The 27,384-nt window shown below is 40.8% G+C and overlaps 1 protein-coding gene across 1 annotated transcript; it reads left to right on the top strand.

The window, feature by feature from the left end:
* The first annotated feature begins 20,836 nt into the window (after positions 1 to 20,836).
* LOC119746265 lies at positions 20,837 to 27,158 on the top strand. Its single transcript, XM_038223102.1, has 2 exons — positions 20,837 to 21,102; positions 25,815 to 27,158. The coding sequence occupies exon 2, from the start codon at positions 25,824 to 25,826 to the stop codon at positions 26,202 to 26,204; it is 381 nt and encodes a 126-aa protein (XP_038079030.1). The 5' UTR covers positions 20,837 to 21,102; positions 25,815 to 25,823; the 3' UTR covers positions 26,205 to 27,158.
* The last annotated feature ends 226 nt before the right edge of the window (positions 27,159 to 27,384 follow it).

The raw sequence follows: 27,384 nt of genomic DNA on the forward strand, positions 1-27,384 counted from the left end.
ATTTATTTTCGTTAGTCTGAATTTCTTTGTTAGCAATTAAGAAACTCTTTCTTTCTGAAAGAGGGGTTTCAGCTCCATGATAAGGGCAAAGTAACACCATCCGGTCATGTAATGAAATCATCAAAATTTTGTGATATGCTGACCGTCTCAAAAAGCTAAAAAAATAACAAATATATATCAAACAAAAACATTGTTTAAGAAAGAAAACATCACAGTAGCAATTATACCTTTCACATTGACTTTTCAGCTGTTTATGTTTCGATGGTCATGACATGTGAATAAGACATTGGAATAGAATAGTGTCTTTTCAAATGACTACTTCAAGCCTTGAAATTGCAATCAACTACTTCCTGATCAGTTGTCAATATTTTTGTCGTCTGTCGTTTGTCTTGCCGAAGAGACATGATTGCATCTCCCGTCAATGTTCAAACAGACTTGGAATATGTTAGTACATATCTATGAATAGTTGCTCATAGTTTATTAATGAACGTGGCTGAAATATGGTAGCATATTTTGGTGCAAATCGTAAGTTTACGAACATTTCTTGGGGCACAGCATTTGCTCAGCCTCGCTTGTATTAAAAGTGACGCCTTTTATCACTGAATATGACTTTCTGATTGACTTTCAGAGTATATCTAATAAGCAGCACATTTTATTTGGTTGTGCACTGCAAGCGTAGTCTCTTTTGGGACATTTCTTTAAAGAAATATTCATTTCTTTATTCAGGCATAAAAAAGTTCTCATTTTAATCTAAAGAGTTTGCTTCCACGTTAGGTCGGGATGTAATGCATGCATGCAAAGTGAAGGATGCTCGAAAATGAGAAAAACAAATCCTCCTAAAAAGGCGCCATGGGAATACTTCAGAAATTTTAGAAGGGGAGCTGCAAACTTGAGGACTGTCGCCAAGGACGAGGTTCATCACGTGGTTGATGACCACGTGACTAGTACGACATCCACCCTTATGGTATGGCATGCCAACCACAGTCAGCTCAGACGTGACGTCATCGAACGCAAGTCGCATCCCCCAGCCAATCAGCATGCTCGAAGAGTAGCACTGCGGACGTCAGTTTGGTAGGAATCCACATGGACAGACCTGAGAGGGATATCATTTGAGCTGTCTGGTCGAATGAAAATCAATGATGTTTTATTCTCAATAAAGCAGGCCGCTAGTGACGTGTTGCTTCTCGGATGGAATGGGTACAGAACAGGAGAGACGGTTTGCAAACCAAGGTTTCGTCCCCAGCTTTGGCTCGAAAAAAAAATATACAAGCCTTTAGGACTCTCTAACATTAGGCCTCTTATTAGTACGTTTGGATGATTTTGTAGGACCCCATACCGATACTGAGTCGCCCATGTATTAAGGACTTGAAATTATAAATACGATAGGAGCCTGAAGCCGAAGTATGAGACGGCGACGGCGTTTCATTAACACGTAATCACATGGACATTAATCCCTCTCCCGGCTTTTTTTTTGCTGTGTATAGATTTTTGTTAGGTATAATTTGCTATTTGTACGTATGCGCCGTGACTTAAAACAAGTCTTTTCTTAGCTTTGTTAGTAAGATACCTAAATAGCCGCAGATTGACGACGAGCTTCCAGCAAGAACATGATACTTCTAGGCTATTCATGTAAGAGCTATGACGTCTGCAGTTTTCCATTCGTGGAAATATTCCAACTCTCCTACTTGATGGACGTCATACGGCCCTATACAGATTTGGAAAACGAAAAAAGAAAAAATGATGTGAAATATGGTAAGACATCCCGAAGATGAAACTTGAATGGAATCTTGTCTTTACACCATCCACGTAGTGGGCACTTTGTGTAAAAGAGGCGCCTTTATAGCAATGGCCAGCGTTTGTGAAGGTGTAAAAAGCATTCATCAATTAGCCTTTTTTGAGATATGAAGCATCATTTTCAAGATGTCGTTATTTGGAATGGTAAATGTGCATAGGTAAATACAACAGGGTATTATTAGTTCCTCTCCAATTGACTGCCTTTCTACCGTGTCCACCATTTGGCCCACTAACTGAAAGAAATTACCCGCGTCGTAAATTCCCATTCTAAGACGAGCTGAGAGGCGAACTAATCTTCCTCGCCCGAGTCTCTGATCCGCTCCATGTCAGCAACCGGCAAGTTATTTGTAAGTCGAAACGGGCGGAGAGCGTCTCCACGTAGACTGCCTCGTTAGGGGAGCAATTATTGATGAAACGGACCTCCTTGCCACGGATTTCTTTTCTTCAAAACAACAAGCTCGTCTGAGGGTGCAACTTGAACCAAATATTATCACTTGCTGATGCGCGATAATGCGCGCAGGCGAAGGGCGCGAAGATTTATGGCCGATTTTTAAAAGCCAAGTAGAGGCCTGTCAAAAGATTGATTGGTCGAAGGCGCAAGCAGCTTTGGATTTGGGTTCAGGTGTGTGGGCAAAGCAAGCAACAGAAAGCTCCCACAATGCCTCAATGCCGACTGAAGTGGTCACGTGGCTCACGAATGTCGACAATTTTGTGATCGTACAAGGTAAACATTACAAATCGAGGAGTGTCCCACGATTCGTAATAAGCTACACAAGATGACGTTTTGTGCGATCATGGGGCATGATCGCACAAAATTGAAAAGATTCGACATGCGAAGCATTCCATTAGTTCAATGTTCAATTGAAAAGGTTTTTCTATAAATCATTTCCAAACGATCCGTACTTTTTCATTATTAAATTATAGACCACGTCTGAATTCTTCAGAGCTGCACTGAGCAGCCGATTTAACCTTACGCAATGGCGCAACTCCGCTTGCGCCACAATTTATTGAGTTAGCTGCGCAACATTTCACGCTGCGCATCATTTCACTTACGACACATTTCACAAAAGTCGGATAGTGCGTATATAAGTCCGCGACTTGCGCAATAAATTATGGCGTAACTTGCGCAATCATTTTAAGTGGCGTAAGTTGTGGCGTAGCGACTGAAAATACATATTTTACCAGCAACTCGGCACTGTCGTAGAGCCCGTTATTGCACAACTTATCAAGGCTGACACGAGACACTCACAACTTTATGTTTGAAGTTTATGCATTTCTAATTTACTCGTAACATAATTTTTAGAGTTGCCGAGCCAGATCCGAAGAAAGTCGGACAAAATAATTTTCAAAAGGTGATCCAACGACTGTTTCGCGAACGAGCGAATTCACACACAAACAGCCGTCGTAATTTTTTTTTATCCTCGTCGAAGAAAAACGTTGCGCAGCTACGCCAATTTTCGTGAAATCGATCGCAAGTTTATTGCGCAGCTGCGCAACAAATTTGTTGCGTAAGTCTTACGCATAGCGCAAGATGAGCACTTTTTCGTGAAATCGGCCGCAGGAGGCAAAGTTTCAGGATAAAGCAGCTGATACAGTGTGGCAGTTACCTGTAACAAAAGCAAGTCTCAATTTGGGAATTGTTCTGTGAGTGTACTTTGATCACGTGTCCGGATCTCTCTCACAAGCAAAATACAGGCTGATCCTAAAGCGCCCTCACGAGACGAATGCACTTCCGTGCAAGGTCATAATTAAGGTGGTTTCCAAATCGGCTGTTTTGAAAAAGCTGATAGCTTCTTCTCATTACGTGCCTCAAATTTGTGAACTCTTAAAAGCCCTACATCGACGATTTTCTAAAATTTGAAATAAAAAATTAACAAGCCCCTCCATCAAATAAAACCAGGCCGAATGAACAACATAAACCTTATAAGTTCTCGCATGGTCCAAACAGTTACGTTATCCAAGCAAATAAACTCAACTGATAACCAGAGCCAACACATGGCTGAGCCGCCATTATCGCGCTTTTCAATCCTCAGTATACACTGTTGTAGGCCTATCAATAACAACGCAATGGACACAAAGCGGACGCCGCAGACTGGAAACGCGTTTAACGAAAATCCAAGTCCCTTAAACAGATCCCACTAAATCCACGAGGGGGCGCTATTAGCTCCACCCGTTCAAGGCCGGACAGGCAACTGATTAGATCAAACTGGTGAAGATGTACTTCATATAAAGTCTGTGTGCACTTATAGAGTATCGCAAAATTCAATCTACAAACCTAAAGCAGAGGTTTATGGCTGCATGGTTCTATGGTGGGAGTCCCGAGCATAAAGTGTCCGAGAGTTTTGACACGACAACGGCAGAGGTCCGTAATTAACATAATACATGTACCGCACGTATTTACAAATAATAGTCATCCATAGACTTGTTGACTACCTCGTTGGGTCAAGTTGTAAACAACGATTCCCTCCATAGTGCTAGGTTGTCGTTTTCACCTTGTCCTGAAAAAAAGAGTAAATTTGCAGATCAGAACCCACGATCCCCACTGCAATCTCCTTTATTTATCCACTTTACTCATGAAAAAGGAATTAAAACCGAATCATCTTCCTTCCAGAGCAAAGACGATGGAGGTCGGTCACAAATAAACAAACCGGGGAGACACATAAATCCATCACAATTGATCCATATTCTCTCAACTTTTGGCGGACATTGAAAGTGCTCTGTTTGCGAGTATTGTTCGATTCATTCAGTGAATCACAGAGCCGCAATTAAATTGCTATTTACATCCGCGAGTCGGCAAACCGACGACTGAAGATTGTTGCGTGAGAGCGCAGGATGGAACGGGTCCGGGAAAGGGCGGGTAAATAGCGTTTTAATTATGCTTGCCACAAGTCTGCGCGGAATGATGAAGTGAAGTTGGGGGCGGGAGTATACAGGGCCGGACGGTCAAACAGACAGTGACCGAGTTGCACAAAAAATACTAAAAAAAGATATGTCGCTCTCTCCATTTAACGAATTAACATAGGAATTAAAGTACGTGTGCCTAGGGCCTACGAAAAATACTTATGTGTGCCAACTTGCCAACAGGCTTTTAAATCTACTTTGGGCTGGCTTGCTTAGTAGTACAGCTTAGCATCAACATGGAATTGAGTCCCTTTTTTTTTTACACATACACCCTGCATATTACTTACACTCGGGTGAGGGCCCGTGACTTCCTCATTAGAAAATTTGACACAGCTACGATTAAGAATTTAGCGAGAAGGTAGCAAGGTGTTTTGCTATATATGGTTAGGATAGTAAGGTTGGCGTTGTTTGCCGGGTAGAGGGCGTTATCACGGGTAGTGTCTATTGAACCCTTGTTCATCTCCATCCGTAGTGCGGCTCTGCTTCTCTCTCGGTGTGGGTGATGTCGCGTTCGTTTTGATTGTGAACCATCGTTTCATCTTGCTGGAGACAATAAGTAAAGAGTGGGATTAGTTTATTCCTCTGTCGTCATGCAGTTTCCCGATTTCTACCAACTCACATAACAGTCTTCACAGTGTTGTTTTTGTTCTTTTTTCCTTTAGTTGTGAGACAGTTAATTATTTTAAGTCTTCCAAAAAATCATGTCTTTTTTCTTTGGTGTTTCTATTTCACACCTTCTTTGGTCCTCCTCAGTATTTCTGCCTCCTCAAAATTGTCTGAGTTATTTTCACCAGTGTCCTCGGTGACTTTTTTTTAACATTTGTACGATTTTAATCTAAAATTGCATTTTTTTGAAAGTAATTTTACTTTTTTTATTTAAGTATTTTTATTCTCTTTCCATAGCCTATAAATTGGCATAACTACTGATCTAAAAAAAATTGTAAATGACCCCAATTGGTTAATTACTGTATATCACTTTAATTCAAACACGATTCAAAATTTGACGTTTGTACGCTTTTAATCTGGAACTGCTTTGGTAAAGGACATTTTTATTCTCGTTCCGTATCATTGACAAAATTTAAACCATTTAAATTCAATTTGTCACGCAGGAACTGTTGATTCCAAATGCGTGAATGTTGAAGACTATATGAGCAGGGTGTGTTTTCCCGCCGCTGGGCCGTCCAGTCAGCGATCCGTGGTCATGCACGGTGTTTGCATTGTGGAGTCGTTGAAGCAATGAGGTGTCGTTGGTGTTGACCTACATCACACTGACACAATCACCTTAGTGTTGATGTAAAGCTGGAAAAAAGGGGCTACTCTTTAACGAGTGAAATGAAAAATTTAACACTCCGGTTCCCTTTGACAACCATAAAGCTGCGTAAAACATGGAAACCATAAACGTATCAACAAATCTTCCCCCCTCGTTTTTTGTTTAAGTTTTGGAAAACTCTGCTCAGATTGGCTTCCGAATCAAATCTTCCTGTTGCTGGTTTGAAGTTTTATCACAAGGGGGGGGGGGGGGGGCGGTGGAAACTCCGGTTTGCAGTAACCGACTCGGAATATACTCTCAACCCGAAATAAACCGTAGTCGCTTTTATCCCAATTTCAACGAATTTATCAAAAACCTAATTTTAATCAACACAAAAACGGCCAATTCAGCTAAACAATTGTGGTTTTCCTTCTCACTCTTAATCTAGTCACTCAGTACGTCATCACTGACGTACATCACGCACCAACTGATGGAAACCACACGCCAACGTCGGTCGTCCTCTCCACTTTAACAAAACAGAAACAAATGGCAAGACATTATTAATTAAATCCAAATCAGTATTCATCCCATGACATTATGACGGCCGATTGGGGAGCTATAGTCAGCCAGTCTGCTTTTTTCCTTCTTTTCTTGTGTATTGATATTAACGTAGATGGTGGCGGTTGCATGGATCACATTTCCCATCACGCGTAGACGACACATCAGGTGTCCCGTACACCTTGGTTGCTCCGGGTCTGGAGTGCGGAAACAAGGTACTTGTGGGCTGTAATAGGCCGCTCGAGGCCTCCTCCTAACCCCCTTGGTCGTGGTGCGTGTTATGAGAGACAGGAAACGACAGCGGGTATCGTCTGCCGCGACCTGGGCTAAAATGAACAGCGAGCTGCGAGCAGCCAATAAGCGAACCATTGACAGTTCGTGACTCAGAAAATTTTGACAAATATCACCAATGCCATGCACAGAAAAAGAGTCAGTTTCGAGTTTCTTAATTAATATGACCATCACTTTCATTCAGTCCTTATCGTTTCTAGGTATGGGCTTATAGTGTACAAGGTAATAGCAATAGGGTAGATTTCTAGACATTTCTTTCTCTTGGGTTCGGCGGTCACGTGGTGTCGTGTCTTTTCGTCTTGAGGGTTGATCGGTTAATTAAGACGTAAATGACACCCAGGCTGTCACTTCGTGGCGTCTTTGGAGAACCAAAGTTTAATGACCCGCCGTTCCTATCATTAACATTATGTGGCCGGTTTCATGGAACTATAGTTATTCAGCAAGCATACAGATGGAATATCTGAAATTGTCGCATGATGGCTGATCATCTATTCAGTTATTCCATTAGTCCTTAATCTATCTTTTTTTCCATATTTTTCTTTCCGCGTTCCTTTTTTTGATGCTTTATTTTGCTGTTACTGGAAATAAATTTTTATTGAATTTGAAATTTGAAAATGCTGTATATTTGGACTATTCACGTGTTATGTTCAAGACAATGTTCCGTTCGAAGTAATTGCATCAGCAACAGATTAAAGGCATTGCATTTCTAAACTGTCTAGAGCTCTTACTTATACCCTGTATGTTCCTTTTTTTGGTAGACAGGCCCCTTCTTTCTACAGAAATAAAAAATTGCAAAATATTGTATGCCATTTAATAGCATTAGGCCTACATTACCGCCGAATTGTGTTATACTTCCCATCTCCTTATATGCGAATGAGAAATGAATCTAAAAATGAGTGCCCTAAAAACCATAAACAGTGTTTCTTCTCCTTGCTTACAAAATTCAGTAAAACCAAACGACTATGTTTATATGGGACGCTTCCGATCATATTTTATCAGTTTTGTGACCACTTTTTGCTTTAAATGACTTCAAAATAATGCAAAATAAATCGATGGCTTCAACACGCTGCGCGGTACCCTCACTCTTGCGGTTGAAGTGGTATCGTGTTTCTTATTTGGACGGATGGGGCGCTCCATACGTACCTGACATGTCTTTTTAGCACCTGTCACAATTCACAATGTAGGCCCAATTCGATGTGGACGTCTATGCATTCCCACCCAATTGGATCGAGTATTCGATTCTTTGTTTTTCAGTGTCGGCTCAGCATCTTCTGTTTTCTAATGCTGTACACGCACTGACTATACGAACGAACGGTAGGACCATTTTATTGCTTCTCAGCAACAGAGACCGAGAATCGCATTTCGCTCAGAAAAGCCGATCTTCATCGCTGATAAGGTTTCTGCCGTTTTGGCCTGATTCTTCTCACTTGTAAGTATCGATTAACTTGTTTTTATAACAAAAATCAAGATTGGGTTCCACTTTTAAAATCTAACCCAGCAATTCCAAAAACATTCGATCGACATTGTTCATGAAAAAGAGACATACACGGTTTATCTCAATTGCATGGTTGCGTTCAATGATATGCCTTGATTTGACAATGTGTATATTTTTTAGACCATCGGTTATCGCAAGTAACTTTTACTGTTGTTAAATAAACACTTGTTGCCTAACTTTACTTTCGTCATCCCATGTATAAGGTAAGTGCTCCCCGCGAAATGAAAATCTTCTGCATCAAAGGTCAAACTTAAAAGTTTCAATCTTAGTTTCACCAACTATTTTAAAATCCACTGGTCCAAAAATAGACGGCGGTGGCAGATTTGGATTTAATTTGTCCAATTTGTCACATTGTTTCATTTTGTTAAGACCGGACGGATGCTAGCTATGAACAGAAATACCCACTTCCCGTTCGATTTTTCTTCAAAAGTTAGTACTGACGTCACCGGACGCCAAACCCGCATAGATGCATAAGCCAGGATATTGGCGGGACAAATGACGACATGCGATATTTCGGACACAATTCTGAGCTATGTGCGAGAATGTTTGACTTGACGGTGGATGTTCGTTCGGTCGTGGACGGCTAAAATTAGGTCCGTCGGCCTCGGGAACATTGCGTCTATCAGGACTTAGGAAATACAGGTGTAAGCTGTCACTCTGGGGACTTCTATCGACAATAGAAAGCAAATAGCAGTAGAAATCTGAGGCTGCAGGCCTTCTTGCTTTAGAAAGCCATTTCAGCCCACATATCAAAACTTATTATAGGCCGCCCAAACTGTTGTATATTTGTGCGACTATATCGTAAACGTTACCCCGCTTTTAAACTTTGGGGCTGAAATAACACCATACACCATAAAGCATATTTAGTGTGTTCAGGTCTGTTCAGAAAATAGCAATTTTATTGTCAATTATAGATAACAAATTTGTTGGAAGAAGAGCATGAACAGTGGACAATTTTGCAATTTTTTTTTTACTTCAAAAGCGCATGAAGTATTCTGATGTTTTGATGACGACCGCATATTTATTGCACCATTGAGACAACATGCATAATAGGCAAATCGCCACCAATTAATGACCAGACACGTACCTGATTGAGGCAGTCCACTTTCCACGCAATCTTTAATCATCAACTCGTTGGCCTTCACAACATATTCTCTCGACGTTTCTGTTCAACCAGGGTGATCTGTGTGAGTTATTTAGGTCGTCCGTAGGTATCCAACGTACGAAGAACGTCTCGGAAACATTGAGACATTTCCTCGTCTCCGAAGAAAAGTGGCGCGGGGTCCGTAAACAAACTGGTCCTCAAAAGTGCGCGGGGGACATTAAGCATTCCAAATATCAATTAGTTGACACAACTTGTTGGTCAGTAGGGCGGGGCCTGGCAATACACCTGTTACGGCGTGCACTTTGGCGTTTGAACTTAAAAGTACAAGAGAAGTTAACACTTCTGGAAAGGACCGTAGTAATTTCCCCGGTATTTTTTAATTTATGTAGAAAAGTGACACCGATACAGGCGTATGGATTAATCTACGATAATAGTTTGTTTTCACGGCGAGCGGTAAATTTGGCACACATTGTCTACTTAATGTTAGAAAGCAAGCTCCAAAGACCACTGTAAATTATGACGCTGCAATGTAGATAAGTCTAAACTAGTTTTAAAAAGCACATCTAAATTACAAAAAAAAAAAATCTGTGACTTAACATACGACACTCTCATTTTGATAGAATTCCCTTCAGACATTGGATTTGAAATGTGTTCGGCTTGTCATCCCAGTATATCTAGTTTCTTGTATCCATTATAGCAGCGAGCAGAACCCAGTATGTGACTCGCAATGGTGGTGACTCGACTCGACTTGACTTCAGTTAATACCAACTAATGATTAATTCCATTTGTATGACTGTACAGTAACATTTGAAGTTCATAGGCCTGAAGTCCCTTCTTTTGGCGCGAGTTCCTCCATGCATCCTTTGTGGTATAATTCCAGTTGCGCGAAGCACTCAGAATAGGCGTCCTCGCCATTACCGCAGTTATTAGATGTACCAACCAAGCATCGACCTACTTTCGAGTGCGTCTGAATCGTACTGAATTTGTGATTAAATTGTTTTTCTACAGAGCTAAATTTGTCTTAGCGTTCCGTACTTGGAGCGTTTAGAACCCCATTGCCCCAGAAAGGAGAAAAAAAATGCAATTGAATTTGGGTTTCGGGGGCAGGCTGTAGTTGTGCACGCAGCACTTGTCCTTGCAACATCTATAGGGATGGTCCAATTATTAGTAAAGGAGGACAGTACATGTGAAATTGTATTACGCCAAGCTTTATGAAATGTCACACGGGGAAAAACAAAGCAGGACAAATGAGATGAGAAATCTATTATTTTGCAACCTGCGATACAAGAACAACAAGCCCACCTGACTAAATGCTAGAGCACTCACGATTTCAGCCCTTTCATCGTACAAAAGTTCCAGACACCATCATTTCGATCAAATATCTTTTCGATGAACTGCCTTTTGAGTTGACCTCAATGAAATGCCATTATTTAGCCATGTTTTCTAAAATATAAATGTTAATCGTGAAATAAGTGGATTTCACTGACATGCACAACCTTTTTTTTGTCGTAGAAATGTCAACAATATTGAGTTCAGATCGATAATAAGTTGTAAAACATTCCTTCGTTGATGGCTATTTGATAACAAAACCCTTTTGTTAACGATGAAACATTTGTTTTCAAGGTCTAAGCCTTTGAAGCCTTTGCGGCTGAAAATGATTATAGAGACTTGAATCAACCATTGTGTGTTAACTTGTAAACTTGAGTTCTAACAAGATCACACGCTACATAATCTTTCCCGACCTTTTGATAGGGCGGTCTCTGAAAATGTTGTCATATCTCGCTCGAAAGGTCCTGAGTTCAAGAAAGAAAGCCAAAAAAAATAACGGTATTGTCTAAGCTACCCCAGATCCATGTTGTTGTTATTATGCCAAATCCCAGGGTGGAAGAAATGAAAAAATAAAACAGACTTGTTCAACTTGCGTCATTCTGAAGCTGTTTGTCAACTTGTGTACTTGGGCGTATCGCTCAGACGTACACACCAAACAAAAGGTTATAGGGCTACTGAAGTTTCTTTGAACGGAGGAGAAAACATCTCAAGGATCATAACAACTAATAGACCCCAAACCATCATTGCCAAATAAATACCAATTAAGAAATCACCCTAATTACTTTAATTGGGGTTTAAGGAGCCCCGAAACATTGATATTTTCCGGTCGGTATTGAAGTTCAGGAAATGGAAGCTTAGATTGATGCGTCATTATGGTCTATATTTGACAACACTTGTATGAGAGGGCCATATATAAAAAAGGTATGAAATTCTTATCTCGTTAGGTGTATGCGCCATTGCTAGCACATTCTGGCATCTTTGTTGTGGTTTGTAACTTAACACTGCCTGCACTGCGGGGGAACCTCCTGCAGAAACCTTCCAGCAAATACAAAATCATATACGGTGTTTAATCATGTGTCCACACAGCGAAATAAAGAGCTGCCACCCACACGCAGCCTTGTAGCTTCGTCTGACTATAGACAGGTGTGTTAACAAGCCCGTGTAAGGTTACACCTCGCCCAAAGCCTCAAGTGGCTTCATTGATACCGCGACAATGCACTCATTCATCCAAGCCCGTGCTATCGTAGGTAGATAGCAGGGTTATCAATACGACGAGATCTGGCGCTCGGTCTTGAGCTGGTTTCTCTTTACTGTACAAGCTTCGAACCCAACAAAAGAGTGTTGCCCCAACCACAACAGCAGGAAGATGAAAATACAAAAGTTTTCGAGATCGATTAAATAATTTGTTTTGGGCTTTTGCGGCTAGGGCGATGAGATTGTAAAAAATTCAAAAACTGCAATTTCGAAAAGTTGCCACGACGTTGGATTAAAACCAGTATGATTGGAGAATACACGCTTAAAAAAATCAAATAAACTCTGTTCATAATTATGAAGATAAAACAATTCCTGCGAGAATTCCTAAATGCAGTATGACGTTTATCACAAAGAATAAAGGAGCAAACTAGTTCAAAATCCTGTGAGATCAGACCTCTTACTTTTAAGCACAACCTGGTTCTGGGTTCATAATTTTAAGATACGTAGGAACTTGTCAAAAAGGAGATTTAGAGGCTAGACACTTACAATCAGTCACCTCAAATCTGCAGCTGTTGTCACTGTTTTTCAACGGAGGCCGACCATAAATATGTAGGATTTTTCGCAATTACAATTTCGAGTTTCGTCGTTAATTTAAGAGGAACAATTCTCACTTTATAACTGCCCAGTTAAATAGGAAACTTGATTGTGTAAATTATAATTATGCAAAGGACAATCGTATTTTTTCCCCACATACACAAATATTCTGGACGTTCTTACACGTCGGTAATATTAAGTAACAAGCCCGTTTAGGCTTCAAGAAAAAAAAAAATGGGCGTAGAAGTAGGTCATGCTGCGTTTGCATTTTCATGAAGAAACTATACAGGCCTAGGCCTACCTACTGTAAAATCAGACAGGAAACGTTTTTCTTGTAAGAATCTTCACGTTGGGTTTACTTCTACAAAACCGTGAAGCATGTAACAACAAGAGATGGTTTTCATAGGATTATTATAATATTCACAGTTTTTTTAAGTTGAATGCATATAATGTTTTTTTTGTCACTAACAGAATTTGACTAATAATACTGCTCGTCCATCATGACGATGACGACCACGGCTTTACACTTCTAATGAACAGTTTCTGTGTGTCCGGAGATGACTTATCAGGCCAATCCGGGCACGAAAATCTCTCCCACATGTAGGGCACACATGGGTTTGACCAGAGGTAGAGGTGCCAGTAGCTCTAGCCTTACGAGCAGCACGCTTCTTTCGTGCCTCTTGGATTCTGTGTCTCTCTGCTGAGCTGGCTTCAGTTGTGATTCCACAGCGCCAGTTAGGGCCATCTTGTGCATAAGTCTCCCAGGAGGCCACATCGATGTTGAGGCGTTTCAAGGACACTTTTAGTGAGTCATTGAAGCGTTTCCTCCTATGGAGCGCTTGCCTTCATAGAGCTCACCATACAAGAGTTGCTTTGGTAGGCGTTCTTCACCCATGTGAACGATATACCGTGCCCATCTGACCTGAGCCTTCAAACAGAATTTGACTAGAAACTAATGAGTGGCAATTTGGCATTTTTGTTAAATATGTGGTGTTTTTACAGGATTTTTTTTCTTTCTTTCGTTTCACTCCTACTCCTGGACACCTGATCAAGGAAACGTGAACTAATTTGATTCAATTTGCAAAGACATTCGACCTGTACATGCTTTCTTGAGACTATAGATACCATTGTTGAGGGCCTACGTGGGCTCCAAAGTTGTCCTATTGAAAATGTCTTCAACAGTTTTTGACATTTGTAAATTAAAACTATCTAATTACCTCTCTCTTACTGTTTCTTCATTATATCATCAGGCTTGCAATGGGCAAATGCAAGTAAATGCATAGATAAAAGAGCTCCTTAAATGTCAGGCATTTGTGAAAAGGAAAACCTCAGACTTTTTATCGATTTTTATCCCACCACAAAATTGTTCAACGGTCCACGTGTTCGATTGTGTGAAATTGGCGGACAAGAGTGCACACGTGGGACACAAAATGTCAGTCATGTAAAAACGGCAACACAACTGTGGGCTGAAAACACACAAATCGAGATCTAAATAAGGGAATTGTGCATTATTATGTGGACCTTGTCCATTTGTACAAATTCAAACTGAAAGTAAAGGTTGAAAGTGCATGGAAAGGTTTCATAAGGGGCGTATCCATGGAGACAAGTATTTCACAGGCCACTTTAAATTCCACTCCTTAACGTTTCACTTGACTTGTACGTACCTTGTTTTCACCCACGATGTTATGTGCCGAGTTCGCAAACTGCCCCACTCCCCCGCACAATACTACGCTAGCTGTTGACAGCACTGCAGTGCACGCGCACTGAACGGGGCTCGCTCGCTGCACGTGGCGAAGCTGCACGCGACAATAATGTCTAGGGTCCTATTAAACAGTCATAACTGCATCAACATAATGGAAAAAAGGGTTCTTGCTTTCTTATTATTTGGCCAAAGCTTTACGACCTTCTTAAATTTGACATTTCAAACAAAGGGCCGGGTGTGTGCTGCTTGAATTTTAACTGTGTAATTATCTTTATGATCTTATGAGTTAAAAAGGCCATAAGTCGATGTAGGGGCGCGGTGGGCGTTGTTTTCGTGGTGGTATTTCGATGCAAAGATGATTTCGAAAAGGGTTGAGATTATACCAATCTTCATATTCACGAAGAAATAATCCCAAATTGCATGCAGTTTCATTAAGAGCAATCTGTGAGTTATTAAGCATCTGCTCCTTGATAGCTGTAGTCCAGTTTACCCAATCGATTCAGCATTCAAGGTGCCAACACGGGTATTCTCAAACGGTAAAGAGCCTGAGCGGTTTACCAGCCGTCCCGGGTTCACATCCTGATTGAGTCAGGTGCACGACGCAGATGGTATAAGATTATTTTACCTGGATTGATTTTGTTCCGATCTTTATTCCTCCAGTTTCGTGCTAGTTTGGCGCACAATGCAGTGCTGTGTGTTTGGCACTCCTCACCGCCTTCATCAACGCCTTTGCTATCAGAGGTACCAATTGAGGCCTCTTATGGTCTCCATTGCCCTGTTGATATGCCTGTCCCTCGGTGCGACTCCCACCCACTCTCGCCTCCTCAAGTCCTGCTCCACGGGTGGCCCGGCGCCAGACTATCGCCACGCGGTCAAGGACAACTGGGCGGTGATGTCGAGTCTATTCGGGCGCTATCTGGACTGGTCCCCGACCCCGGACTCCGGAAAGCAACTCAAGAAGGCCATGCAGGAGCTCTCTGACGTGCCTGATGACGGGGTGAGAAACGCCCTGGACTCGGTCAATGACGACTACAGGGAGCGGTACTTCGCTTGGCTCAAGAAGTGCCAGTCACAAACGCTCGGGCGCTGATATAATAGTCCATTATGGCGGACGATATCTATTCAAGTTTTAATTAATGAACAGCTGGAATCGTTAGAGTTTCATTTAAACCCTAACGATTCCAGCTATTGATTCACAAAATGCCATCAAAATCTTAACTTCGCAAATATCAAATATCAATATCACGTAGTTTAGATTCTATTCAAGATCTTTCATGAGAAAAGGATTGCTACTGACTTTAAAACATAGCAAATGAGGTGACATAACTTGCGTTAACCTATCTCTCAAAATCGGCTTATTTTCCTCGCGTCTATAGTGCAGTTATTTAAATCTTTGCAAATAACACGATAACCTATTTTGTGCCGGATGTGAATGCTATTATTATCGTCGTCGTCATCATCATCATAATGATCATGATGATCATCATCACTAGCATGCACAGTTTAGTTTTTTGACTAGTTGCATGAGTTATTCATTTATGGCTTTATCTATTTTGTTTCATCTCTCAATATTTACATTCATATTTTGTGTATTACATTTATGTTTGTCCGATTGTTAATCTGTCTCTGTGTCTGATGAGTTGTCATTTGATGGTTTTGTTTGGTCAAGGCATCTTCATATAAACCCCCGGCTTCGTGAGATGCCTCCATGATTGCTTATTGATTGATTGTTCCTTTTGTCTTATCTATCTACATGTATAATCTTAATAATACATGTATTTATTGCTTCACTGTGTTACATTGTTTTTTAAACGTTGTGGTAATATGGAACTAAATGTTGATTGAATTGAATTGAATCATCATCATCATTTGTAATTAAATTCTTGTTTTGCGACAACCACTCTCTTCTTAAAGTCACGAACACTATATTTTCTAAGTATATTTTCAGCATAACTTTTCTTTTTGCTTCAAGTGTTCGTTTTATTTTGCAAAATAAACACGAACAGGTTCATGGTCACTTGTGTTGCTTTCAGTAGTTCTCTTCATGTGTCTGATTTTGTATTTTGCGAGAAGTCGAAAAGTTGCTTTTAACGCTCTCCAATTAGAATTATTGATTTGTATTATGAAAACCACCAACACAATGACTCCACATGGCGACTGTATTAAATTAAACTGTGTGGTAGAGAAACAACTCTATACCGGGTGAGTAAAAAAAACCCGAAACCCAAATGTTGGGACAATTCTTTTAGTGAAGTTCTACATGTAGCACTTTCAAAATCTAGGAAATTAAAGCCCCATTCATAAGCTTTCTTTTAGTACAAGAATCATTCAAATCACTCATGCACTTTTCAAGTTATGGAATTTAAAACACAACCACTGTTTTAAGGTTCTGTCTACGGATCACAAAAAAAGTTCAGTGTTCTTTTAGCAAAACGAAAAAAATCACAATTGTTTTCGGTTTGCTGAAAGAATGCACACATTTTTTTGTGATCCGTGGACAGAACTTTAAACGGTGGTTGTGTTTAAAAATTCCGTAACTTGAAAAGTGCATAAGAAAGCTTTTGAATTGGGCTTTCATGTCCTAGATTTTGAAAGTGCTACATGCAGAAATTCAACAATACTACCGACATTTGGGTTTGGTTTTTTTACTCACCCTGTACTGTGAATAACGTTGACATTTCAAAGTAGCAGTGGACGTCCAAATTTAGAGTTCGGTGCACTGATAAAAATGACATAAAGTGGGATTTTCGTACGATGACAGATGGCAACACACGGAAGCCATCATTTTTTTGTCATTTCTTTTCATATTTTCTATACTTCGTGTCAGAGTGTACAATGCAAGCCAGTGAGAATCTTGATACTTTAATGCTTCGAAGCAGGTGCGGATTTAAGGTAACAATAACTCATGGATATCCTTCGCAGAACAGAAAAAGATTTGTTTCTAAAAGAGTGGAAAAGATAAGGAGCCGACTTTATTTTCATACGATTCTTTCCCCCCCCCTGTGTCCGCACGGTGTCCTCTCCACCAACCTTTTCTAATAACGCAAATTGCCAAATATTGCAATGTGATTTCGTCCATTATTACACATCATCTGATATATTATTGGAATCTTCAATATAAAAAAAAGGTCCGTGGCATCCATAAATATCATTTTTTTCTCCCAGTTAGCATTTTTTTGCCTTTGCGAACCTGTCGTGTAGCCGTCGGCTAGCCCATTAGCAGTAAAATATATTGCACATAACGTTTCACTTAGATCGTAGACATGTGCGTTTTGCTTATTTGCGATGGTACATTAAGGTACGCGGGAAACGCATTTGAACCAAAATAGAGAAATTAACTCGAATATTCTGGGCAGTGACAATTATAAAAGAAATAAAATTGTCCCGGTACGTATGGATATAATGATCTGTGGGATGAATTTACCCATCCAGGAAATCCTTGTCGGGATGATAATCTACACTTAGCAAAATCACACTGGGCATTCAAAACGTCTGATCAGCCAGAAAATGGTAATGACGTTTGGTATATCTACAGCCAAAGGTTTTTTTTTAAGATTGACTTTCTCCTTTTATGCAATATTCTACTCCTTTACAGTTATTTTTTTTGGGTTGTACATGTATATTATCGTTAGCAGAAAGAGAAATATCGTTAGCGTTATGCACTATGCTTTGTCGGTCATTTTTGTCGAGTTGACTACTAAATGTATATTGATGTGTGCCTGATATTGTAGATGAGGCAAAGGAGAAAAATGCGAAAATGTTGTTGCCAAATAACGTTGGTAATTTGGTATGGAGTTCAGATTTGTGAAATTCATTGGAATTTGGACGAAACTTTAAGAAACATTTGGTGCAAGTGAAAAACGCGAGACATGGAAATAAGGTAAAACGATGTTTTTTTGTGGACAAAACAGGGTATCCCAGACAATAATGTATAGGCTCATAATTAAAAGCTAGTTTATTTTGCATAAAGAAATCGATAATGTTTTCCTTTACACTTTTTAAAGTCCAAGTAATTACGGATTGAAAATCCCCACATCGTAAGTTTTCTCTGGCCTAACAATTACACTCTTTCACAACAGATATTTGTATTGATATTTATTTACAAATTAAGACAACGGCACATTGAATCATGTTCATGCTTGCCATGTTTCTGTTCATGTTTGCCGAGCATCATCGCCGGTAAAAAGTGAATAAGAATATTCAGCATGATTTATGCCTCTGATGAGCAGACCATGAAGGGAACGGTGCGGTTCAGAAGTTGCCCGTAAAAGGCAGGTGTGGAGAGGAGGCAGATAACAGCAATGTAAAATCTCAAAGGTCATTATTTCTAGCTTCGAAACCGAATCGAAGTTTAAACTGAATTAAACAGTGACAGATTTGAGCTCCTTTTTTTCCCAACCAAACAAAAATATGATACACAACAAATAACAAGATGACTGACATCTTCCGAGGGGCGCTGAAGTCCCGACCATACCAATAGGATTTTGTTTTCCTTCACACAATACGCAAAGCCCACACGTTCTAGAAACCCAATCCTCCGGTAAATCATGTCGAAAACGATACTCAGCGATCTTCCTGTGACATCAGAGACGGTGTGATTCCGTGCCTCTTGCCGTGGGGTGCTGCTACGTGGGACTCTAGTGTAGAGTCGCACTGTAATTGGAATAATTATTGGGCAGATCGTTTTAGGAGTAATCTGAACCCAAGTCGGTCCATCTTTGTTTTTTTTTTGAACAGGAAACGACCTGGGACATAAATGAATGATGGAATGGTCTTTTGGTGAGCTACATTATAAGATTTTAATCACAGCAATTGTTTTAAATCACCCCAGACGGCTCGGAGGCCTTTGTACAACATTGTCATTAATGTTTAGGATCTCTAGAAAACCTCAAACCTCACGCAACTATCGATTGGAAGAAAACACAGACATTCGAGCAAAATGCCAACCAATATACCATGGGAGTTGGGACACCATAAGTGTATGTTTCGCAAGACGCCTATGGTTCGGTAAAGATGTGTCATCCATTCTTGATTATTGTCGGATTTTGCTTTCGCACAAGTATTTTGCAACTGGTCTGGAAACGAATCGATCATGGAGGGGGTGGAGGGGGCGTGGTGGAGTGGGGGAGGTTGTGACAACCGTGACCAGAGTTTGGTGAGGAGGGTCTCTCTATAGAATGACGTCATAGCAGCGCGCGCATGCGCAGTATTAGAAACTAATCTGAAGGGTGACTGACAAAATCTTCGCAATAAAGTTTAGGGTACTTGAGCTTGTTCTTTTTGTGGTCCACATTAATACGAAAGAACATATGCTTAAAATATGGCTACCTTTGGTCTGGAAGGTCAAGAAAGAAATATTTGACTGGCTGACGTGCTTACTGAACAGATTGACTATTAACTGACTGACTGACTGACTCATTTTGTCATGACTCGCGACAATGACTTCACTCGAGCGCGAATCGGGTCGCTATCTTCAATAAGTCGACTCAACTCGAGTCACTGCCAGCAAATGACTCGACTCAGGTCAAAAACTCAACACAGGAGTCCTTAAAGACATGGGAAATAACTGCAGTGACTGCTAACAAGCTACAAACAGTCTTGCCTTTGCAAGCCGGCTCCTAACTCCGGCTTTCGTCAGACAGAGTATCACCCTGGTATCCCTCAACCAAAAGTTTGAAAAACAAAATGCTAAAGCATAACACAGTTTCAGTTTGTGTCTGAATAAGGTGCTCGGCGATAGGGACTTGGACGGATTCGAGACTCGACTCGACCTCGTTAACCTCATGACTCCGCTCGACTCGAGTCACAACATTCAGTGACACACAGACTGACCATCTGACTGACTGACAGACTGACCACTGAATGACAGACCGACTGACAGCCAGCATCATCCAGCACAAAGTGACTAAGTTGATTCAATGGTCGATTCAACTACCCCTTTCTTCCGTCCAGTCAATAATAATGAACAAGCCCTGAACATGTACCACCAGTTTGTATTGCTCCTATACGTGTCAAGTCCTGACGCATTATCCTATAGATAACGACCTGCCTTTTATCCAGCCGGGTTCATTACAACTCATTTGCCACAAATCATACTTTGTGTTGCCTTGGTAACAATATACCTTTTCACGTCAGTTGTGCATGTGATAGCACCCCATTAATTAAATGTCTGCGCGACCACGTTCGTGGCTTTTTCAAGAGCGCGCAAACAGCAGAATGCAATCATCTTCCGTCTGACCATGTGACGTGCTTATTGGCTGGAAATCGGTGATGTCCAAAGAAGCAAAACAAAAAATGAACTCGGTCTGTGGGCAATCGGAAGCGAGATATACGATCCCCGTTTAGAAGTTTTCCCTCACAATCGTTTAATACTTCGTCCCGATAGAAAGGACTGTGATTGAATTTCACGGCAACCCGGGCCTGCACCGGTGACAAAAGATCGAGCACAGAACGAGTGGAGGGTTGGGAGTTTGTGAACATCCCCTTGAGAGCCATCCTCCCACGAGGGACTATCGACACAAAGAAAACGCGGGGACGGGGAGCCTGTTGCGTAGCTGGCCATCACAAAACATCACATTTTGTTGTCTGTCTCTGAAGCATTTTTTGATCTTTGTCAATGGATGATTCTGAGTCTATGGGAATGATTGTGTGCTCATCACCTGCGGTTGTGTATAAAAGCTACTTGGTTTGAGCGGAGATTGCACAGAGCATATCGCACTTTTGAGCGGCAGGCACGTAACTTCAAGTAGAGTCCTCAGGGGTTGATTTTGGAGGATCCTTCAGGCAACAGACTCGTATTGATCAGACTCCTGCCTCACTATTTGCAGCTACTACCGCGTCAATCTGATTGTATCACAATACCGACAGGGGAACACTTTCTGTAACTGAAGGTAAGAGTCACCGTTTTCTATAACATTTCAGAGTTTTGAGTAACTCAGTACATTTCCAAGCTTAATTTAAAGTTCGCGGATACGGCACATTGTAAACTTTTCCTGAAATTAAAGGGAAAGTTATCTACATGTAAACACCTGGATGGAATATTTTAAGTGCGACGATGTTCTTTTTTCTCTATCTTTTTGACTTTTACTTTTAATTCTTTTTCCCCTCTTTTTTTCCGTTTTAGCCCTCTTTTTTTGGGTTAATTTAAGACGGAAAAAACCTTAGCAAAATTAAACTTTCACTTTGAAATGAGTAAATGTCCTTGCGGTATTTAGTAATTTAACGATACCCTATGCCATCGGAAATAGTTTGAAAAAAAAATAATATCGGGTATATTATCAACAAAGCCTGAGTTTTTAACTTACCGGATTCGAACCCTCTAGCACAGGAAGTTGGCGCCAAAGAAACCTCTATTTGAGTCACTGTATTGTTAACGAAAGAAACGCAGACTGGCAGAGACAGGATGTTAATTCATTGCGACAATGCTCATTGATGTCTTGCCATTTCATTTCAGCGGAGGTCTAAGCATAATATTTTCAATTCGTTAACATATCCAGATGCACTACATTGACGTACGAATTGGCACTCTCAGTCAGTGTCATTGAACTCATCTAATATATGTTTTAACATTGAACATTAATTTATCAAGATGAATAGCTTAAGACCTGTTCCAATACCGCTAGAGTTGCAAAGACTAATGATTCGACTCGAGTCCCTAAGGGCAAATGACTTGACTCGACTCTCGCATCAGAAGACTCGACTCGACTCGACTCGACGAAGGCTAATAAGACTCGAGTCCCAAAAAATAAAAGCAAACTTTGCACAAAAAAATATTTGCAATGACGGGTGCACAATTTATGTTCACGCTACTTTGCGAATACAGTACGTACGGTACAGCGGCCACTTGTCATGTACGAACATACAACGTGTCACAGACCCCCACCTGAAGCCCGGTTCATACTCTGCGCGAAAGCGAAAACGAACGCCAATTTGTGACGCCGTGGCAAGTATTTTCGCTGCGAATTCGTAAAAGTTGAACATCTTTCAACTCGGACGAATTTCGCAACGAATGTTTTATGACGTCAAATTCGCTTCGCATTCGCTTTTGCATGAAGTATGAACCGGGCTTCATGGTTCTGGAACGCACAAAATAATATACTATCCAGGAACCGGATTTTAAACACATTTGCCAATTCGTCGTTCCGTCATTGGCTTTGGGCGATTTCTTACAAAGCTCTTGGATTTGAACGGCGGCTAAATTTATGTCCTCCTAATAAAAATTAAACACGATATAGTAGATACATGCCCACTTTTAAAATAAACAGAAACAGTTTTGTATGATGCAGTTTGGTTTGGATGTTGTCAGCGATCAGCGAACAAATTCTAGACCCGAAGCCACACCAGATAGCTACGATCTTGTTAACTGTTAGTGAAACAAACGACTTTCTCTCTTGTCTTTAGTGCTCACATTTTCATGACTCGAATTGAATTGAGTTAAATATTTGACTCGACTCTACTGGACTCGACCATAATATTTCAATTCGTTAACATATCCAGATGCACAACATTGACGTACGAATTGGCACTCTCAGTCAGTGTCATTGAACTCATCTAATATATGTTTTAACATTGAACATTAATTTATCAAGATGAGTAGCTTAAGACCTGTTTCAATATCGCCAGAGTTGTAACGGGTGATTTCTTACAAAGCTCTTGGATTCGAAAGGCGGCTAAATTTATGTCCTCCTAATAAAAATTAAACACTATATATGGCCACTTTTAAAATAATCAGAAACAGTTTTGTATGATGCAGTTTGGTTTTTTGGAATTTGGAATTGAATCGAGTTAAATATTTGACTCGACTCTACTGGACTCGACCTTCTTGACGTAATGACTCAACTTAAAAATTACTCGACTCGAATCACAGATATCAGTGACTCGTTACAACTCTGAATATCGCTGATTTTTTCGATGTGAGGATTCCGCTTGATGACATTTCCTATTTTAAATTCGATGCACAGCAATCTTGTCAGGCTGGATCAAAAAACAATACACGCACTCACCGAATACGCAGATTAATTAGGAATAAAGTTTGACGTCTTATAGACACACCGTCATCTCCAGTCGCTACCGGTTTTGTTAAAGGCCCATCATCATTATATCAGTGAGATTCGAAGACGTGTCTACTCAAAAGTCGCAGTATATAACGAATCCTTAAAGTAATATTTGTGTGTGATTATAGAGCGTCTCAAAAAAGGTTAATTAGAAAGAAGGGAAACAACAAACAATCACAGTCATCGAGAAAAAATAATTAAAGACAATCTGAGGATGTAAACTTACTTATATGGCGATTTGTAATATCTCAACAGTATTTTGTACGTTCGTATTTGAGGAACTATTAACCGGATCTAAGGGTGATCAAAATTAAAATTCGTCAGTTATGGTAAAATTAAACACCTGGTTGACATAAAAGGTAACATGAAATATTGTCTCGCATTTACAGTTAAACAATTATTATGGTGTCCTACTTTCCTCAATTTTTTTTACTGATCAGGGAATGGGCAAGGTTTATGACACTTTTTTTTTACCCGAAACTGCTATTTTCTTCTGACTCTTACAAATTACACGATCAAATAATTAACAGTGTATTTGCGGATTGAGTATTTATTTATCGGTGTATTTAGGGCTCTTTTATTTTTTTCTCTTTTAAACGTCTTCCAAATTCTTCAGATTTGGATTCCGTTCACCCTCGGGCATTTGTTTTAACTTTGCTATAAAAATGGCGATAATCATATATTTCGATTGTTCCAGTTGATATCGAAAGTAAACTTTCAGAAACACCCCCCTAAAAAATACCAAAATCAAAATCAATTAAACAAATGTACATCGTCGTTGACGTAAGCTCGTTCTAAAGTAATGACGTGCTGCGTAAATCCTTTCTTAAGTATAATGAAAATTTGCGAAAAGTTCTGATTCTCATTATCGTCTCGCTGCAGCGTTACGTGTGCCTTGAACGTAACAACCCTCCCGGGCCCAACTTTGATCTTAAAAACGTTCCATCGTGTAGATTAGTTTTCGCTCTTTTGTGACAATTGAAAAAGAATATTCTTAACAGCGGAGATCAATGACCTATCGCCAAACCACGTCGGGCGCCGACCGTCCGCCATAAAACACCAAATGGTGCTCTATATTATTTACTCGTGACATAGTTCGTTTGTCTTGGAAATCTGTTCCAGTTACTTGGCGCTGTTTGCTGAAATTGCCACGGCTCGTGTTAATAATTCTGGTATCTATGGTAACAGACGGTGACATTGGTGAAATCCAAAGCTGTTGCCGCTATTGCCCGATGCGGGCATTACTTAGGTGTGTCAGAGATCTCAGATCTGCCTTCAATTTAAAGTGGTAGATCAGACGCTTGGAGCACGTTCCGCTATTCTTACGCGATCAAATGCTAACGTTTATGCCAACATTGAAACTTTCGTGTAAGCGGGACCGACTGTTCACCACCAATATGCACGAACATTTACAGGCATGTATATGATCATGTGTTTTTCATGCAGTTTGTTCGTTTCCAAAAATAACACCATTAACATCAAAAGAAGAATGTTCGAACGCTGTGTAAGTTTCAGCTCAGTGGATATTACATTTTACGAGAAAACAGTGAGAAAAAAACTATGCACTTCCTTTTGATCACGAAAGACGATTTCGCATTTATTTCACGGGGTACTAAGATCTTTAATTCAAGTAACCGTTATGATAATATTTCGGTAAGTGAATTTTTGGGATAAAATGTCAGTCTGAGTCATTCGCTGTGTATGTTTTCCAAGATGGGTGGACTCACACAAAATAAGCTGTTGGTACTGAAACTTACAACATAAAAAAAAATCGACGGTATTTTCGTTCCACCCGGGGCTGGAACGTTCAAAGGGGGCGTTGCTAACGTTCGTACAAACGTTGGAACGCACCAACGCAAGTTGATTACCCCTGAATTATGGATTATGGGGGAAATGATCGTCGGCATTAGGTAAATGGCCATCATCACATTACGCTGTCCAAGTGCTGTCTGAAAGACTCTGAACCTTTCAGAGCCTGCGAGCCTGTGCGTGCTTGCGTTTTGCAGAGCTGTAGCTGTCAACGGCCGTGTATGAAGCGACCTCGCGCGGCAGCTCGTGCCGACATGACACGGGGTTTTGAGCAGCAGTATTTATTATTTACACTCTCCATTTTTTCTTCTTCCCTCTTCCTTTCCCCTTCCTTCTCCATTCTTCATTTTCGATTTTGCCGACAGCACCATGATTTTGCCTACAAAACCGACAAATGTGGGGTGGGGGGGTTGACACTTTTCGGCTTCGGTTGGATGTGAACCCGAGTCATATAGAGCTGGAAGAACACTGCGTCGAGTCCCGAAGTTTTTACGCCCTTAGCTAAGTTTAACGGCGTGTGAGTTGACGACATCCGCTTTGTTTGCTGAACCCTCCCCGGAGCCAGAAGAAAATAACGAATCAAGGTTCCAAAATTAAAGGAAATAGAATCTTGAGCTGATAACAAGACCGTTTAACGAGCGACCAGTGAGTCGTACAAGCAAAATGAACATAACATCATATTTCTTTCAAAACGCGGCATTGGCAGTAATTTGATTGGCTTCATGTTTGTATTCCCACAGATAAGCGAAATGGAGCGGCGACTCTTTCTAGGCTGGCCCGCCATCTTGGTTCTCCTCGTGCCTTTGCTCTTCGAGCTGCCGCGGCAGTCGTCGGGGGCGCCATTCAACTACGCGGCCCACTGCCGCGACATGGACAGCGGCACAAACTCACTGTTCATCTACACGGTGCGCGAGTACCAGGACCGGGTGGCCGACACGTACAGCCGGCACTACGGAACGGAGCTCACGCCGCCCCACGGCGTCAACCGACTGGTACGGATGTTCTACCGGCTCCGGGAGGTGCGAGATGAGGCCCAAGACATCGATCAACTAGTCAGTGAGGTGGAAGACACTTTCCTGCTGAGATTGGAGAGACTAGAGCGGGATTGTAAGAGACAGATTCACGGCTAGGCCGAAGCAAAAATATACATATAACGATACAACCACTGGCGGGTCAGGAGTCTGTAAAAAAGGGGTTGGACTTATCAGAATCTTAAGTTCAAGATCTCTGGAAGATTTGGGTTGAGGCCGGGAATTTAAGTCAATTCTATTCCCAGGTAGTTTTGTACTCAATTGGGTTCATGCTCAGGTCTGCTGGGAAATGTAGGCGCCTTCACCGATTAATGCACTTTTTAAAGGCTGGTTTTGGCAAGGCGCTAGGTGGGGAGGGGAGGGGGCTTCGTCCCGCCCCTCCTGATCCGCCACTGATAAGCCGCGCCATTGACAAGAACTTATGATTTCCCAGCGTACTTGGGATCATGGCAGAATTCCTCGCCAAAATCGATGGACTCGAGATAATTGATGAATACTTGAAGAGTTTATTTCCAGAACGCAATATAGGCTATCTGTTTAAAAAAGTGAAAATTGTGCACGGTTATCGCACTTTTAAAGAATTAAGACATTATAATAGCTGTTTCTAAACTTTATTCTTCGCCTTATTGCATTCTCAAATTGTATTTAACTGTCAAATAGCTGCCGCATTTGACTTTGGGAAGCCCAGGGAGAGACCTGGATTCTAAAATGTCAACAAAATGACGTTTATTGCGTTTTCAAAATATACTCTTCATTTTACGGTGCTGAAACATCATTGCTTATTATTAAATGTGCAGCCAGAAAAAAACGAAAATCGATAATAATTTGTTATATATTATTTCTCTGTCTGCTCTAAAGGGTTCAGTTAAAAGCCAGTTTACCGGTTGTTTCAGAAAAAAAAGACTTGTTAGTTTTATGTAGGATACCACGCCGAGCTCTTAGGCTAAACAGCTTTCGCAATCACAAAACGGTTCCACACAATTTACTTTGTGATACGACTATTGTGTAAATACGACAAGTTTTGAAATGAACCTTTTTTTTTCGAAGCATTTTATTTTTCGAATAAAAGTGGAGCTTTGAACTAGATACTTGATACAAGATTCCCATGTCCTTAGGGATTCTGTTGTTACTGTTTGACCTTAAAAGGTGCGAAGTGTCACTGTCATGCAGTCGAATTGTATCTCATACGCGGTAAACTAGTAAAAAAACACATCATCTGCAAGAGTTATATAAAGACCCCCTGGGAAATATAGCACGGGAACCAGGAATTCGAGACAGA

The sequence above is a fragment of the Patiria miniata genome, unplaced genomic scaffold (assembly GCF_015706575.1).
Source record: "Patiria miniata isolate m_02_andy unplaced genomic scaffold, ASM1570657v1 HiC_scaffold_7, whole genome shotgun sequence".
Taxonomy (NCBI): Eukaryota; Metazoa; Echinodermata; class Asteroidea; order Valvatida; family Asterinidae; genus Patiria; species Patiria miniata.

Coding starts and splice junctions, on each gene's coding strand:
- LOC119746265 (XM_038223102.1), top strand. CDS start 25,824: ATGGAGCGGCGACTCTTTCTAGGCTGGCCCGCCATCTTGGTTCTCCTC.